This window comes from Typha angustifolia, chromosome 4 (genome assembly GCF_048772165.1).
Source record: "Typha angustifolia cultivar Huaian chromosome 4, ASM4877216v1, whole genome shotgun sequence".
Classification (NCBI taxonomy): Eukaryota; Viridiplantae; Streptophyta; class Magnoliopsida; order Poales; family Typhaceae; genus Typha; species Typha angustifolia.
The window spans coordinates 4,953,956-4,971,507 of NC_133242.1; the positions used below are offsets into that span (position 1 = coordinate 4,953,956).

The window sequence follows — 17,552 nt, forward strand, 5'->3', positions numbered from 1 at the left end:
ATGATCACTCAGGCTCAAGGGGAAGGCGAAGAGTTTAATTATACAAGCCCGCCTAACCCTAGCTCGTTAAGCCCAACTAGCCCACTGAGAGAGCGGGTTCTCTCTCTCTCTCTCTCTCTCTCTCTCTATCTTTCTCTCTCTCTCTCTCTCTCTCACGGGCTGGTAAGCCCGATGCAATCTACTACTCACAGGCAAGTTGAAAAACACAATGTTATGCCCTATTGGCCCATTCTAGGGCCTCACCTCCACCTCCCTAGTCCTCTCTTCTCCAAATTCTTTCCTCTGCCTTGCAATTTGTTTATTTATTTATTTATTTATTTGCAAGTTGCAACACATTATTTTGCTCGTTAGAAGAAGGCTGCTTACATCGATCACCCCTCTCCCATGAGATCCGCACCTTCTCTTTCCTCAGACCTTTCTTCTACCAAAACCTAAAACTTCTCTTAAACCTCCCATAACTACCCCCAAACCCATGGCTCTCCTCTTCAACAAACTCTCCTCCTCCCTCCTCCACTCCACCAAAACCTCTCTATCCTCCACCCACCACCCTACCCTCTTCACCCTTCTCCTTCGATTCAGCACCGCACCAAACCCTAGCGAACCCCAGGTTCCAGATCACCATTTCATGGCCGAATACCTCATTTCCACTGTGGGGCTAACCCCGGATCAAGCCACCAGGGCTTCCAAGAACCTCGTCCAGTTCCAGACCCGCGAGAGGCCCGACTCCGTCATCAGATTCCTTAAAGAGATCGGCTTGGACGACGCCCACGTCAAGAGCCTCATCTCCTGGCACCCCAGGTTGCTCTTGGCCAGTGTGGAGAAGACCTTGGAGCCGAGGGCGAGGGAGCTTGAGAAGGGCGGCTTCTCCGGCGCGATGCTCGTGCAGTTGCTCCGGTCGAACCCTTTTGCTCTCACGCTCAATGGCGTCCTCCAAAGGCTCAACTTTTGGAAGGAATTCATCGGCGGAGGCGACCAAGCGTTCTTGAAGGTTGTGAAAAGAAATCGAATGCTTATCAATTATGATATAGATAAGAAGATCATACCCAACATTACCATTTTGAGGAATTACGGGTTGTCGGATAAGGATATCGTTTCTGTGATGATGAGGGTGAACGGGTTTATCCTGCGGAGTCCGATCTCGATAAGGAGGTTGGTCGAGGAGACTGAGGAGTTGGGCTTCCCCGTCGCTTCCGGGATGTTCGTGCAGGGGCTCTCCGTCGTGGCGATGATTAAAAGAAGCACCTTGGAGAAGAAGGTGGAATTTTTCAAGAGCTTCGGGTGGTCGGAAGAAGAGATACAATCTGCATTTAGGAAGTATCCCAACATACTGACGCTTGCGGAGGAGAACGTTCGGTCGAAGGTGGAATTTTTGATTGGGCAGGCGAATTGCTTGCCGGAGTATATCATCTCGCGGCCTTTGCTGCTCGCATACAGTCTACAGAAGCGATTGTTGCCTCGATATCATGTTCTAGCTATACTGCAGTCAAAGGGGTTACAAAAGAATCGCAATCTTTATACCGTCGCTGGATTACCAGAGAGCAGCTTTGTGGAGAAGTTCATATTGCCCTACAAGTCAAAAGTGCCTGACCTTGAAGGGAGCTATATTTCTGCTTGTGCTGGAATGGTACCTGCTTCATAACCGCAGTTGATCTAACTTTTGATTGATCTATATTTTAGAGACACTACTGTGAATACAATAATCAGGATCCCATTGTTTTGGTTTAAAAACTGAAAGATTTGCGGTTTATTTCGGGTAAACAGTCAAAGGATGCAATCTAGACATCAAAAGTTGGGTGAAACCTATTCTGCAGATCACAGCAGTTCTGCAATATTTGATTCATGTTTTGACATTTCATTGAGAAAATTGTCTCTCTTAATTGATGGAATTAGGCGACTATTCATTATTTGCTAGGACATGATAGGAAATGTAAGCTCCTTATGTTGCTCTGCAATATTTGCCTTATACTACTCATAGCTTGTGATATGTTGCTTGTCAATTGCAATCCAAATTGCACTATGTTTTATGTCGATTCCTACAAGGACCTAACTTGACGTTTTTCCTCGGTTTGGAATCGAGAATTTTGAGCTCTGTACTGATAATTTATTCACTCATTACATTCTTGATGTACCAATATTTGGCAACAGAGTGATACATCTTGTTAATGTGCTTGTTTTTATACAGTTCAAGTAGCATTCAGACAGGAAGTTTGATGGTCTCAATTCTCAAGTAGTAGACTTTAGCTCCCATGTCTTAGCTACCTTTGGTTGAAATAGAGTTCAATGAATTTGCTAACCTTTTATATCTGAGAAGTCAATTTCTGATATGATTATCCATATTGAATATTTTACTAGTGTATCTTTGAATCTGAACTAGTTTTTCTTGGTCCATGTTCTGGTGCAATGTGCACGAGATAGGAATGATGGAATTTTGATGATTCTTGTGCCTGCATTCATTGAAAGGAGAACTTTTCTTTCATTAAGGAGTACTGTTACTTATCAGCTATAAGCAATTAACGCTAGAATGGAGACTAGTTCATACCTGTGGGTAATTGGACGAGGAACATCTGTGCATTTTAGAAATTGTGTTAATCTCCAGAACTATAGCCTATTTTTATACGAACCCTATTATTTATTTTGTGATATTTTGATCCTTTAAACTATTTAGTTCATCCTTCTGATGGTGTTAATAGAGACTGTTAAATGATCATCTTATTTCAAAATAAGGATAAAATAGTTTAGAGTCTAAAATTAATCATGTGATAGTGAGGGGATTTATATGAAAATGAGTAATATACGATGTCTTAATGAATATTAATGGGCAATTGCTCCAGAGGCTACATAGACTGTGGCCAGACAGAGCATCAAATCTGATCACAAGGAAGTTGAGAAAGGTGCTGTCAATTGAGATGCAAGTGATTGTATTGTATTCCCCTCCAGTCACGTTTAAATAGAGCATCATATCTCTCACATCCCTTCGTCTCAAATTCTTGAGGACATTGCAACCCAAAGTGGTGTGTGTTGCTAAAGCTAGTAAGAGGAGAAAAGTCCCTTTTCCATATGCTTGAGGCCACTCTAAGATATAGGGGAGGGCTCAAGGGGTCATCTTGCCCCCATTGTTGGCCCTCAGGGATTGTGTCAAGCTCAATCATCACCTTCCACACCTACTGACATGCCCTCCTCAGCGAGGAGGAAGAAGGACCTCTATTCAGAGCAGAGTTCGAGGTTTTGCTAGGGTTGGGTGGTCCAGGTGAGTAATTTTAACCTTGGTTTGGGCCAATGTAGACCTTTTGACTGTTCTAGCTCTTTCTCACCCGCTTCTAGTCTTCCACCTTCAACTCTTGGGAGTCATGGAGAGACTGTAGCTAGGGTGTCTAACAAGTCCTCTTAAATGAGGACTTGGGTGCCATCGCCACAGAAATCTCAAGTGAAGCTAACCTGGTGTAATCCTGACCTTGGGTATTTTTTTTAATTTAAAATATTAAATATTAAGTTGGAATTATAGAGGGTGTTTTAGCGGTATAGGTATTAGAACCGAACTAGACCGAGTGTGGTCGAACAAGTGAACCAACTACAAAGCCGATTCGATTTTGTCATATGATCGAAAAATATAATTGACCCGGTAAAAATCAGTTTGACGTGGTGGATCAATTTAGTTGGGTTTCTGCAAATTGACTAGGTTGCTAATTTTTTTTTCTAGTTATCCTTAGTATAATAATTTTATTAGTTACTCAAGAGTAATTCAATCCTAAAATTAAAGTAATTATAACTAAGAAATGATTTTACATAAGTCATATGATGTGATATACTTAAACCCAAATATTAGTTAAAATATATTATATGTTGCTTTTGTAGATATTTTTTAGTTATTATAATTATTAACTATAAATATATTGTTTAAATATTTAAAATATTTCTAAATAAACTAACAGTCTGAACGGGTGACTTACTAATTGAACCAATAACTAATTGACCTTTAACTGGGTCAATGTCCGATCTGGTTCTAATAACGATGGTTTAAGGATGTTGTTACTAGGCTGGCTATTATTTGACCCATCTTGATAACCCAACATTAACTCGAAGGTTTTAAACATGCTTGGTTTTCGGCTCAAAAATATGTTGACCCCCTTAACCCAATTATAAAACATGTTATATTTCTGTTTATTATGTTAATATGTTTAACATGTTTATGACTTCAACCTAACTCGCTGCCAACTCGCTCATGACACTATAACTAACCTCGAGTATGACTCAAATAATTTGCTTATTATTTTAATACCATACGAAAATCTCATTTATAACCCGAATAATTTATATAAATTTGAATGACTTATATCAATTGATAATTTGTTTATGATTCATGACTTGTTTAATAAACGAGTTGTGTTCGTGTTTAGAAATTTTGACCCATTTAAAAAATGAGTCATAATCATGTTTGTATTACCCTGACCCGACAGGAACATAGCCAATCGGACCAAATTTGCCACCACCAGCTATAAGAGATAGATGTATATAATTTATTAGGGAATCTATGGTTAATATTCTCATACTATTAGAAATTCATATTGAGCCCAAAAGAGCCTCTATTGTGGGTCACATGTTTGAACCATGCTGGAACTGGAGCTACCTGCCTAGTATTGGTAACTCTGTAAGGAATTATATTGGCCTGAAAGTAATCGATTGGAGAAATAGACGTGATCTCAATGTCATATCAATTGATTCACTGATACAGTGGAGTTGGGTTCTCAGGGCTCCCCCTATTCACCTAGTGCAATAATAAGGAAGGGGATCTCTTTTGTATTTTGATTGATCTAGACTCGCAAAAACTATTGGGTGCTGAGGTTTTTCTTTTTGTCATTCATGAGTCTGAAGATTAGATATAGGCTAGAAAAAAAAATTAACCTTCCATAGATACAGATGCACTTAGGCTCTATCGAGTTTTTAGCTATCTAGTCTAAGTTTCAAGCCATATGTATTGCTGACTAATTGTTCCGAATCAAACACTGTTGAAGTCTTCTCCAAGTCGTTGCGCTGTCAAACTGTTCCTCCAAGCTAACCGCATTGTCAAGCCATCAACCGAATCGAGTCAAGCTACCAAACTATTAAATAATTTATCCATTTCATATTATTTATGGTTAAAGTCGAATCCATGACCTTCTTAGTCGTGAAAAATGTACCAACTCTACTATAGTTGGTTGGTATTCAAGTGTTTTTCTTTTGTACGGATCATGCCTCTCTCCTTATCCCTCCAACAATGGAAACTCTTCCTTTTGTTTGGCCTTTTCATTTCATGGCTCCATGGCTGGAGCTCCCTGACTGGGGATACATTCTCATGGTAACATGTCCATGCATTTAATTGTCCTGTGGGTCCATTCCAGAGTTGGTCGGCTACGGGTGCATGGTCTTGAGGTCATGTCCCCCTGGACTGCTATTTTACCAAATCCCATCATTCCCTGCTATTTTAGTCGGTCAAGTCTTCAGTTTAATCCCAGCTACTTGACTGATTATTGGGATCAAGGGAGAAAGAAAATTCCTCCCAACCTCAGACCAGCTTGGGACATGAACTTGGTGGCTAATCTGGAAGACCAAAGAAAAAAAGGAAGCATTTTCAATTGGGAAACTACAACCGTGGAAGGAGTCAAACCTGGTCTCAAATCAATGTGATTTAATTTGGAATGCTTCTATCCTTCTCAATGCAAGACTGATAGATATTTTCTTCCTTAACTCTAACTTTAGCATTTAATCTTTTTGGTTTACTTGGGATTAATCCCCAATCTTTCTCAAAATAAAATTTAAAAATAAAGCGACTATAATTCTTAGCTCATGCCATTTTGCTTCCTACTATGAGAGGGAAATTGGAGTAAATGCAGCATCTTTCATTATGATGGCAAAGAGATTATTCTGAATTCAATATGTATAGAACGTTTACCAGCAAAGTCGTTGTCATAGTAGAATGGTAATTCGAAATATCTCGGAAACCTGTTAAAGAGCGTTTATTAAATTGTCAAATAGTAATCCCATAATAAAGTATTATTATAAGAGGAAAATGATTGCTGATTACGAGGATACAAATCCTTTTCTTTTTTCCTTTTTCAATACTATCACAGTGAAGAACTATTAACCAACTAGAATAAAGAAACCCTTAAAACAACCACAGCATCAAATGAATCCTCTCTGACTTTAATTCAGACTTTCTAAAAACATGTGACAAAGTCATTCATTCACATTACATTTTTCATCGACTTGATCTACAGGTCTCTGGATTTCTACAGCTAAATACTCTCAACTTCAGACTAAACAAAGTTCAGATGAAATAATGCTTGGGGCACGCATGATTTACATTGTTGGGTCAGCCAAATAAAGGTTAGCACAAATTTACCTATGAAATGATGTACATTTGACACCGTTTTGATATGATTCCACTATTCCAACCTCCGATATCATCCTTACGATGACATAGCATCAATGTGATTGATATCAGGTGAGTCCACAGATTCAACAAGTTTTTACACTTGCTGCAATTCGGTCTTCAGATCTTCCATCTCTTGCTGCATATCCTCTGGCACAACCTCTACTGTTCTGGATAAGAAACGAAAAGAAAAGAACCAGCAATTTCACTTATTTATCATATCCTAAGAAAATAAGAGAAAAGATCACCAGCATTTCATACTCACATCTCAGAGTTGATTAAATGTGTATCACTATTGTCTGAAGCATGAACAAGTGCTTTATCGTCACTCCCCATCTCAGAGTCAATGCCTCCACTCTGCAGGATAGAGAAGGAAAAAGAATTCATATGATCAATTATGTAATGTTAAGGAGGGGCAGTCAATAGAGAATCAAACCTGTTCATTTGGATTGGCATGACTCTGGAAACTTACTTTTGCCTTGGAGAAACTTCTCAGCGTACCCTGCAGATTCCGAGTATAGAGACTATCAAATATGATTTTACCAGCCTAATGTATATCCAATGCAACCACTGCTTATATGGAAAAAATGATATGCCAATAGAAAAAAAAAATCTAGAGAGTAAGTTACAGCTAAAAGAAGTTCTGACAGCAATACCATGAAAAAAGTGTATGAAACATGGTTCAAAGTTTTGGTTTTGGTTTCGGCTCCGCTAAAAAGCAAAATGCTTTGGTCACATTTCAGTTCTACTTTTCTCAATTTCAGGTTTCTTTTGATCAAAAGTCTTCTCTATCTTATTTTTTAATATAGTACATAAAAACTAATAACATATAAGCAATAAGGTTGATATTGGGTTAGGTACAACTTATGGTCAAGTCAGATCCATCTTGGAATCTAAATAATACTTTTAAAAATTGTTACTAGCTATTCCGGTTGGATGCTAGTTTTGAGGGGGAGTTTCGGATCAGATAGGACCAAAATGAGAAATGTCTCTGTGAAACTTTTGGGTTTTAGATGAAACTTTAAACCATGGTATAAAATAAATGTTGAGAAACATTTCTTCAGCCTCTCCTGTAGGACACTAGGTTTAACTTCACATCAATAGAGTTACCTCAGAACCAGGACCTAAATGTCCATGTCACAGGTGAATGGCTTACAGCGAAAACAAATAGGCTCAAAATATTTGCATATGTCTTATCTCTAAATGCCCATATGCTACATGCACCTTACTTGAAAGACTTTGCAGGCACTCATGCATATACACAATATTTCAAGAGATACCAACAGATAGGGTTGCTTTGCTGCATCACTTTACATTTAACTAGGCAATATTTCACATTAATGACCATAAAGCCAATGCCTTATAAAGCTTAGTGATGCATGAGGGTGAACACATGCACGCATAAAGCAAGAAATGTTTAGGCATTATCATCACATCATGACATAGGTGTTACCACAACTTTTTTGGTGATTATTATCATTCGCCTTACCGTGATAAAGATGAAAATGTATTATCCTCACATAGGCATATCAATTCACAAATGTTGTTAGAATTAACATATAATACATTAACCTAATCAATGATATGACATATTTAAGTTTTCAAGATTTTCTTCTACATACAAATCTGTGATGTTGCCAGTTATTAAGCATCATATGGTAAAACAAAAGGGTGTTAACTACGGATAAACAATGGAAAATAAGCACAATGAAGAGCAAAATTGACAAATATAATTAAGAGAAGGAAGAAACCTTGTTCGCCCACATAAGTCCACAAGCATTGCACAGAGACCTTGGACCAGCAGGCCCACGACGCATAGCAGGTGTCATCTTTTCACTAATTCCACAATTTTGACATCTATAACAAGCATGAGAAGATCAGGAGTTAATTACCCAAAAGGAGGTTTTTGGCAGTGTCACAGTTGAGAAGGTTGGAGAGATGATAAATGCATCAGAAGTACTTAGTTATTCAGTGCAAAAGAGGATGTTCTGGAAAAGATATAATTCCTAAGAAGCTAAAATTATAGAAACAAAATACTCACTTGGATTCTCTAGGTGGCTCATCTTTGATTGAGTTATCAGGAGGGGTATCACAGGTTGGGGTGGCTAATAATCCTTCAGGATTTGCTTTCCCAGCAAATTGTCCTCTCCGGCGCTGCATCCTGCACAGCTAATCAAATCATAAATAACAAATCACAAATTTTGGCTGGCCATGAGTAAAGTTAGTGGATAATGTGTACATAATCCAGGAAACAAATCCTTGAAAAGCATACACTTCAATGCTTTAAAAGCTGCTGCAAATTCTTTGTCCTACCTATGAAATTAAGTCTTGATCTTGGGTAAGTGAAGAAATAATAATACATAGGAATAAAGAGATAGATAACTAGACAGAAACAAGATCTTCCAATATTAGTACAGTAACAAAATATCCTAATCTGTTCTTTCTATGATAACAATGGTCGGTTTGTTAATATTTCTAACCTTTTTACAGCATCCAGGCATGGTGGGGCACAATATGAAGATGAAGCAAAATATTCTTCTATCGCAGCCAAGATATACAAGATTAACATAATTCTTGTATGAAAATGCTCCATTTATCGTTTCAAAGAACTTAGAGGGAGAACAATTAGATCGTCAAATATCATATACTCATAAAACAAATTTGATTGTCAGAATCATCCCCACAAGGAACAGCAAAGCAATCTCTTTACAAAATGACTAGTAAAATAGCTTCCTACTAGATGTAATTTAAAAGCCCCCAAACAAGTCCATATTTTGCCTTTGTTCTGTCGCAAAAGCAGTTTTCTATGAAATTCAAGAACTTAACCAGTTCCAATCTTGAAGAACAGTTATCCTTAAACATAACAAAGCATCAACCTAACTCAATCTATTGGTTGTACCATTGTTCATCAACTAACTAAACACAATCTAACACACTAGCATGCCAACAATCATGATCATAGTTCATATCATGTTTATAACATACCTATAAAAAGAAAGGCACAAAATTGTGGCTCTTAACTTAATTGAGATATAAAATTCAAACTTGTAACGTGAAATTGTTAACCAAGATTAAAGTGTCAATCAGCTTTTAATCTTTTTCATTTCAGTTCATACAAAATCCTCTGTGGCCTTCCAATCCTTACACATGCATAAGACAGAATGAAGTTTAAACCTTGCAATAATTCTTTGATGCTTTTATGCGCCATCATGAAGGTTTAAACCATGGAATAGTACTATGACAATTGTATGTGCCATCTTATATCTTCAAATTTAATACTGATTAGTAAATGTAAGGAAAGAAACTATGCAATTGTAAAAGAGATGCTTAAATAAATTTAAGCTGCTGCAATTTATGCTTTAGAAAAAAATTGAAACCACGTATGCTTAGATTTGGTTATGCAAGCTTATTGCTAATAATGGTTTGTTCTTTCATCTAGCACAAATTTCAAAAAAAAATCATTAACAATTCAAATAAAATGAAAAATGCATAGTGCATTCACTCCTTTGTTAAAGAACAATGACTCATAGACACAATATGCATACCAAACATCTAAATACCTGAGAGCGACCTCTTTGCGGACATTATACCGGATTTTCTTATCAAAATTTCTTTCTTTCCGCTTTTCACGGAACCTGATGAGTGAAGCAATCCTTTTTGCTGGGATATTTGTGCGTCGAAGTATATCGTCATAACCCTGTTGAGAAAATGCAATCAGAAAAAAGAGATGGAAGCAAAAGTAAAAACACTTAATATTCTAGCTGAAAGTTGCAGAGTACCCTATCATCATGCTGGCAAGGTAACGTTGAGCTGGATAATCCAGTTGGAACTTCACATCCTCCTAATAGTAATAAGACAGCTTGAACCTGCAGAATATTTACCCCCAAAAAACTGAAATTCATTCTTTCCATTGGCAGTAAGTCAGAAATATAAGACACAAACAGACAGATTCCAGCACTAACCAGCACTCAGCATTTATTATGAGGAACACATAAAACACCTCATAAATAATGAATGATGCATTGCCTTAACAAAATGAGGAACGTTTTGTAACAATAATATGAAATTCTTCTGCCAATTCATAAATATGAGGGTGTAGAACTAACACCAAGTCCTCTCAGCACGAAAATGCCTCACTCTGCCATCCTCACGCAAAATTGCAAAGTAGCAACACCTATATGCATCTCACTCTCTTTCTCCCTCACTCTCTGCCACCCAGACATAGCAGTATTATCAGCATGAGAAAAGTCAAGGGTCATGGCCATACTATGAACTTGGTGAGTGTGCTATTGACCACTACTTGGATTCTAGAACTCTGTGAAAGGGTTTAAGAAGTCACCAAATTCTTAAAAGTATTTAACATCTCTCAAATCACAATATATAGTTCTTGTCGATGGTTTTTCTCACAACCAAAATTTTCTAAAAGATGGTTACAATCACATAGATCACCATACTGAATTATTACAAATCATAAACACTATATTGTTTGATCTAAAATAGATTCAATGCAACTCAAGATTGTAATCCAAATTAATTTAAATTGGGTTTTCAATTAATGCACCTACATCCATACACCATTGTCTGTTAGGGAACAATTCTGAATGCCATCACTCGAAATGGAGAACCATACCATCTAGTAAATACAAACAGATAATTGGCTATGTCCGTACATCTGAAAAACGGAGAGATAAGATGCCCCATAATTTAAGAGTAATTAGTTCAGATGAATCTTCACCACAAATTTAATACCCTTCAACTATTCAATCCTATTAATCCTGAAACAGGTCCTATCAGGCTAAGGAAAACACAAACTGAATAGTCCCAAAAAGTCACAACACTGTAGAGCCATGCAAAATTACAAATTTCCCAACAATACCATGTAAGGGAGCAAGAATTCACCAACAATAACGATTTACCTATTGCTTCCTTCTGTCAAGAAGGATCAAATATAGGATAGAATAACATTTATCCTATTCCAATCTCGAAACGAGGGTATGAATTCTTCAACCAGCATAACCCTATAAGTCAAAATTCGTGATTTCACCAAGTCTACAAGTTTGAGGTTCACTGTTTTATTGGGGATAAAGGAATAGGCTATTTGCTTCTCCTACGAGGCAGACATGATTTAAGTTATAACTATCTACTTCTAAGTTGTTTCAAATTCTAAACAGTCCATATTTCGACAGTGACACCTCACCTTTACCCATTTCCGTACAGCCATCAAGTAGCCTAGAACTTGCAAACTAGAGTTAAACAGTCGAATAATCCGTAGATATGAACCGATCTACGTACTCAAAACTTGTTTAAGTAAACACAAGGCCACAAATCGAATTATGTAACAACCAAGAATAGCCCATACATTTGGACCAAAAGAAAAAAGAAACTACCTTCACCAAAACTTTCAACAGTCGTCTCCTTAAAAGAAAAATTGTCCTTTTTAATCCAGAAAACCAACAAGACGAGAACGAAGCGGCGCACCTTCTCGGGCGTGACCGAGTCGAAGACGTACACCTCGCCCTGGAACAAGAGCGTGAGCTGGTTCGAGTTCGCGCTGATCAGGGGCAAGGAGGGGTCGACGCTGTCGGCGAGATGGTCCTGCTCCGGCGCCGGAGGAGGCAGCGCGTCCATCTTCTCGGCGTCATGGCCGTACAGGTCGCCATCCTGGTGGTCCACTTCGGACATCGTCCCGGTCGGCGGCGAGGGAAACCGTCACCGTAAAACTTTAACCCTAACCCTAGACGGGGAACGGGACGGGACGCCGGGGAAGAAGAGGAGGGGGGACGAATGGGGCCGGGATTCGCGTGATGTGGAGATCACAACCGCTCGATTAGGTTTGATGGTGCGGGATCACGGGAAGCGCGTGCTGGAGTACACCGCTCGTGGATTAACGAGCGGGACCGGCAGGTTAGGTCGCGGGACCGGCAGGTTAGGTCGCGGGACCCGCACAAGCGTAAATTGATCCTGGCCGTTGGATTTGTGAATTATTTCTTTTCCTTCTTTGCTCCATATTTATATATCTTTATGGTCCCCACTCACATCGAAATAATGTTACCCAATTAAAATCCTAATTAATAGCCTAATTTAAAATCTCTCAAATCTATCTCACCCCCTACACACACGAGCTATTTGTAGAAAAATGTCCTAAGATTTTTAATAAAAGTAATATTAGGTTTTCATAATTAAATATATATATATATATATATAATTTATATAAGAAATGCCCAAGTTATACCAACCCCTTTGCTTCTCATGATATGAACCATTACTTTGATGAATGAAAAAAAACATGGTAGCATCCTACTCCCTTATTTTAGTAGGAACTATATGGTTTTTGACCAAAGTAGACTTAATTTATGGTTCAAACTTATTATCAAATGCTGCCTAATTCACTGTAGGCTTAATAAAAATGTTGAACTGATTAATTTTTTTTAAAAACACTAATCAATTAAACGTTTTTATTGTTAGACATTTTTTTGCCTTAACTGTTGAAAGACTAAGTTAAAGGCAAACAGTGAAGTGTAGAATTTAGCCGCTAATTTGCTTTAATTCGGAGTATTACATGAAAATTTCTCTTAGTAAATTAATCCAATTCACTAAAAATAATGTTCGACATAAAAATACTCATTTTGGGGACTTAACTTGTAAAAGATCCCTAGCAATTCTAGCTTGACCATGGAGATGCTTCGTTGTGCCCTAATATCGCTATGGTAAAGGACCTTCTCCTAGGCAATGGCTAGAATACACCCCTCCATTGCAATATATTCCCTCTCGAAATAGTAGCTAGAATCCTTCACAAGAGTTGGCTTGGCTACAATAGACCAAATGGATGTTATCTTCTGGATGCCTATTACTTTTGGGCTTCTCATAGCCAAGTCGACATAAAATATTCTCCCAATAAGAAGTTGGACGAGCTCCTCCTTCTCAGAGGCAGCTAAAGTATCTTGTAAATAGATCTAGAGGTGTAAAGCAGTAATTCCCCAAGTAAAGTAGTAATTCCCTAAGTAAAAAGCCTTTAAATGGCTTTGTTGGGGAAGACAAGAGGAAGACGAGGGCTTGGGATACATTTGCTCTAATGTGCATGGGCGACGTGTGCCACTAGATGTTTCAATCCCTTTGGTCGACCCCGTAGAGTTTGATTTGATGACATTGGTCGATGCTAGCTAGACAGGTGATCTAGCGTAGAGTTTGAGTTAGAGAAATTAAATAAAAGAAACGCATTGTTATAGTTTGAAAATAGAACAATAAAAAAATGTTTCAGTTCATCCGTCATTCCTATTCTTTTTTAATTGCAAAATAAATATAGGATTTTACTTTATCGCTTGCCTTGTTCCTCGAAATCTTCTTTGGAATTTAACCAAATATATTTTATGTCACAAGGAAGCAAGATCTTCCACTTCATTATTCCAGCAAGGGATCTTACATTCTTACAATCGCTAGAAGGTTTTATTTCTTCTTGTCCACCATTATTACTCTATTAATAGCATTTATTTCACTGATTTGATATATGCATTCTAGTGTTAATCTTTAAATTTTGCAATAAGCAATGTTTTGATGTTCTGACATTTTCCCCTACATTTTTATGTAGTTCATCATTTTTATTAATATTCGATTAAGTTGCCATAGTTAAGAAAAGAAATAAAGTAATATGAAAAAAATGAACTTAAATCTTTATATATACTTTGGTACTAATTAAAAGGTATAAGAAATGTCCTAGGAAATGAGATCTATCACACACTATCAATAATAATATATAAAAAATAAAGCGTGGAAAAGACAATCACAAACACAAAAAATTTTACGTGAAAGAATTCCAAATCGGGTAAAAAAACTACAGATCCAAACTCGGATCGAAACTAATCACTAAAACTTATAATAGTTAACAAGAAGCTTATGGATCACCCGTTAATTTTCACGACTCAATCTGTACCAATCTTGCTCATTAGACCCCGTGACACACTACTTCTCATAATAGGTTTCCAAACCTTAGTGACTTTAAGGTTGATCCTTCCATTTCAGTGACCCTCGAGGTTGATCCTTCCATCTCAGTGACCCTCTAGACGTAGTTATTCCATATCTAATGTAGATGCATTGAGATGAAAATGATTTAGCATGTTACATTTAAAGTAGAGAATCGATCTTCAATAGTTTCCAAAAGATGATTTCAATATCATAAACTACGGACTCTTATAAGGTTAGATTAAAACCTCTTTATATACTACTAGATATAAGATAAATATCTTATAGAGATACGTATATCTTAGAGATAAAATAAATACCTCTTACTATCTTTTCTTCCAAATCACATATTTGGTTCTTAAAGTGTGCCAATTAATATTTTGCAACTCAAGTTTTGAGACATCTCTCTTTTTTTTTATGGGCTAATTTTTTTAAGTTCCGGCGAGATGTGCTCGTAATTATTATGCCTCAATTGGCGGCTAATAAAGTAGGTCTAATTACAAAATTTATTTGACTTTCTTCAATTCATATTTATTTAACTATTTTTATTTTTAGATCCTTCTTGCCATCAAGCTTGTGGAAGAAGAAAAACAATTAGTCAAGGGATCAAAAAGGTGCAATTTTAGAGAAAATAAAAGTGTATTCGAAAGGAAAGAAAAAAATTATCATATTTAATTATCCTAGAAGGTAATTTATCATAAAAGATATTGTGATCAAATATATGGTTTTATTTTTTGATATCGATGTCTCTCTTTTGAAAGATGAACAAGCTATAGTGGAGAAGAATCACCTCACCTTTCAATTAAATATAAATGAACTAATTGATGATGAAGTTGTTGAATGCTTTTAGTAGACTTTGTTTTTATAGATAGTTAGAAGACCACGATTTGTACAAGTATAACATATTTTGGTCCACATTTATTAATTAAGGCATTCAAAAACATAATGACTTGATGGTTCATGGGTTTATGTGTGTTTATCCAGCTGAACTTTAGAATGCAAATTATCAGCTTATTCATCTTCACAACTCCAACTATCGGTATCTTTAATATTAAACTGACTACGTAGAAAATTTTTAGTTGCAATAATATTTTGGGGATAATTGCCAACAATGAGGATATCATCAATATATATTAATAGAATAGTGAATGACTTGCCTTGACATCCAATGAAGAGGAAATAACTTGTCCGAGATTGTACATAACTAGCAAAGTGAATAGCCTCTTAGAACTTAGCAAACCATTGGAGAGAGGTTTGTTTTAGGCTATATAAGGATTTGTACAGGTGACACACTAGATTTTCCTCTCGTTATCGTTGAAGCCATGGCAGTAGAGACATGTATATTTTCTCATATAAATCACTATGAAGAAAGACATTATTGACGTCCATTTGATGAAGCAACCAACCCTAGGCAGTAGCCAAAACAAGTAAACTACGCACTATGATTATTTTTGGGGGGAGAAGGTATCATGAGAGCATAGCTAAAAAAATATTTTAAAAGTATTTGTGCTTCATTTTTTTATCACATCAAAAAAATTCATGTAAAATAGGTATAATCATCAACAATGGTGAAAAAAAATGAAAACCCGAAAGAAAAGGATATCGATAACAGCCCCAAATGTCAAGTGAATAATCTCAAAAAGTTTTATAGAATAAATAATGCTAGTACTAAAGGGCAAACAGCTTTGTTTATATAGGACAATTATTATTTGACTGAGTAAAAATATTTAAGAAAAATTTTTAGCTATAAAACTCAAACGAGAAATTAATACATGGCCTAGAAGGTTGTGCTAGAGATCAGTTGTGGTGGAAGAAGTGATGGTGTTGCAGGAAAGTTGACTTTTGGATGAGGAGCAATTGATCAAAGATTTATTCATGCTAGTGACACTAAATAATATAGTCTGTCACGTTGTTTATCTAGACCAATCGTCCTCCTTATAGCTAGATCCCACAAAATACACCAATAAGGATAAAATGTTACTGAGTCATTCATGTCTCTTGTCAAACGACTAACAACTAACAAATCAACTTTGAATTTAGGAATGGACAACACATCATGCAAATAAAAAACATAATTCAGAGGTAAAGTTCATTTGGCTGCAATTTTTACGTTTTCTCCATAAAGGATTTTCAACTTTATGCAATAATTTTGATGATTTAGTAAAGTAACGTCGCTTCGCTATCAATGATCCAATCGTGGGAAGCCACTTTAGACTAATCATGCTTTGTCATGGTATTGGCTTTGGAACTATATCCATCATCATTTTCACTAATAAGTGACAACAACTTTTTGAGTTGATTTTCTAATATTGAAAGAAATAATATTGGTAACAACTCTATTTTTTTTATCAAAGTGTTTTGGGTCTAAATTGTTTCTTGCCTTTGGATGACCCACTGGATACCCATGTAATTAGTAGCAAGTGTGGACCCAATGGCCCAATTGATCACAATGTGTGTATTGAGGGCTTCTTATTTCTAAACCAAATCAACAATGCCCTATACTATCTTGGTTGTAATTTCTATGATAGTTTGGAAAAACGAACAATCGGTCAGATCAATCATTCCTCCCTAATCAATCAATCCTCCATGTTTTCGCTGATGGGGCGGATCTGTTGTCATTGGTCCGCACAGCCGATTCCTCCACCGTATGGTCCGCTACAGAATTGATTTGCCTTTATTTTTCTTCTAAGATGACTGACGAGAAGGTTTGACAGATAGTAAGCAGAGGGTTCATGAGGAGGATTTGTCTGCGTATAGTTTGGTAATTCTCATTTAATCCTATTTAAAATTGCATCAATCTTTGTTGGTCCTTGTCAAATAGTGGCAATATCTTGCTAGATCTCAAAGATGTGAGGTGCATTCTTTTGGGAGAATCGTTCATGAAGATCCTCCCAAACTTCATGAGCAGCAAGATAATATATAGGCTTAAATACACTCTGCTATCTTGTATTTTAACCTATCACTTTGTCTTCTATATAATAAAAGCATAAAAGCATACAAATACCCTTCCCCCCTACAACTAAACCCATCTATTAGCTTTCGATAAATTAAAACTCACATGCAAAGATTTTTTTCAAATAGACTAAATTACCCACATAAAAGTCAAAAAAATAATTTTTGGATAATTTTGCCCCCATCTCGCATAGCCTATCTTCTTTCCCAAGAGAGAAATAATTTTTGGACAATTATG

General features: G+C 36.7%; 2 protein-coding genes across 5 annotated transcripts; one reads left to right on the top strand and one right to left on the bottom strand.

The window, feature by feature from the left end:
• Positions 1-336: 336 nt before the first annotated feature.
• LOC140759012 (transcription termination factor MTERF8, chloroplastic-like) lies at positions 337-1,983 on the top strand. The gene has a single exon (XM_073095460.1). The coding sequence runs from the start codon at positions 473-475 to the stop codon at positions 1,637-1,639; it is 1,167 nt and encodes a 388-aa protein (XP_072951561.1). The 5' UTR covers positions 337-472; the 3' UTR covers positions 1,640-1,983.
• A 4,173-nt stretch (positions 1,984-6,156) lies between these two features.
• On the bottom strand, positions 6,157-12,349 carry LOC140758632 (GATA transcription factor 18-like). Of its 4 annotated transcripts, none has more exons than XM_073094868.1 (8): positions 11,885-12,349; positions 10,186-10,272; positions 9,967-10,103; positions 8,448-8,567; positions 8,158-8,263; positions 6,879-6,908; positions 6,672-6,763; positions 6,157-6,571 (listed from the first exon to the last, which is right to left on the bottom strand). In XM_073094868.1, the coding sequence occupies exons 1-8, from the start codon at positions 12,086-12,088 to the stop codon at positions 6,493-6,495; spliced, it is 855 nt and encodes a 284-aa protein (XP_072950969.1). In that variant the 5' UTR covers positions 12,089-12,349; the 3' UTR covers positions 6,157-6,492. The 4 variants fall into 4 exon arrangements, with proteins under 4 accessions (XP_072950969.1, XP_072950970.1, XP_072950967.1 ...); XM_073094869.1 differs by having other exon boundaries at positions 6,157-6,576; positions 11,885-12,345; XM_073094866.1 differs by having other exon boundaries at positions 6,843-6,908; positions 11,885-12,345.
• Positions 12,350-17,552: the final 5,203 nt, after the last annotated feature.

What these genes read in the sequence shown, in the direction of transcription:
- LOC140759012 (XM_073095460.1), top strand. Translation starts at nt 473, where the DNA reads ATGGCTCTCCTCTTCAACAAACTCTCCTCCTCCCTCCTCCACTCCACC.
- LOC140758632 (XM_073094866.1), bottom strand. Translation starts at nt 12,088, where the DNA reads ATGTCCGAAGTGGACCACCAGGATGGCGACCTGTACGGCCATGACGCC. An exon ending in ATGCCAATCCAAATGAACAG is followed by an intron (nt 6,764 to 6,842) that starts GTTTGATTCTCT and finishes TCTATCCTGCAG; the next exon opens with AGTGGAGGCATTGACTCTGA. An exon ending in CATTTAATCAACTCTGAGAT is followed by an intron (nt 6,572 to 6,671) that starts GTGAGTATGAAA and finishes TATCCAGAACAG; the next exon opens with TAGAGGTTGTGCCAGAGGAT.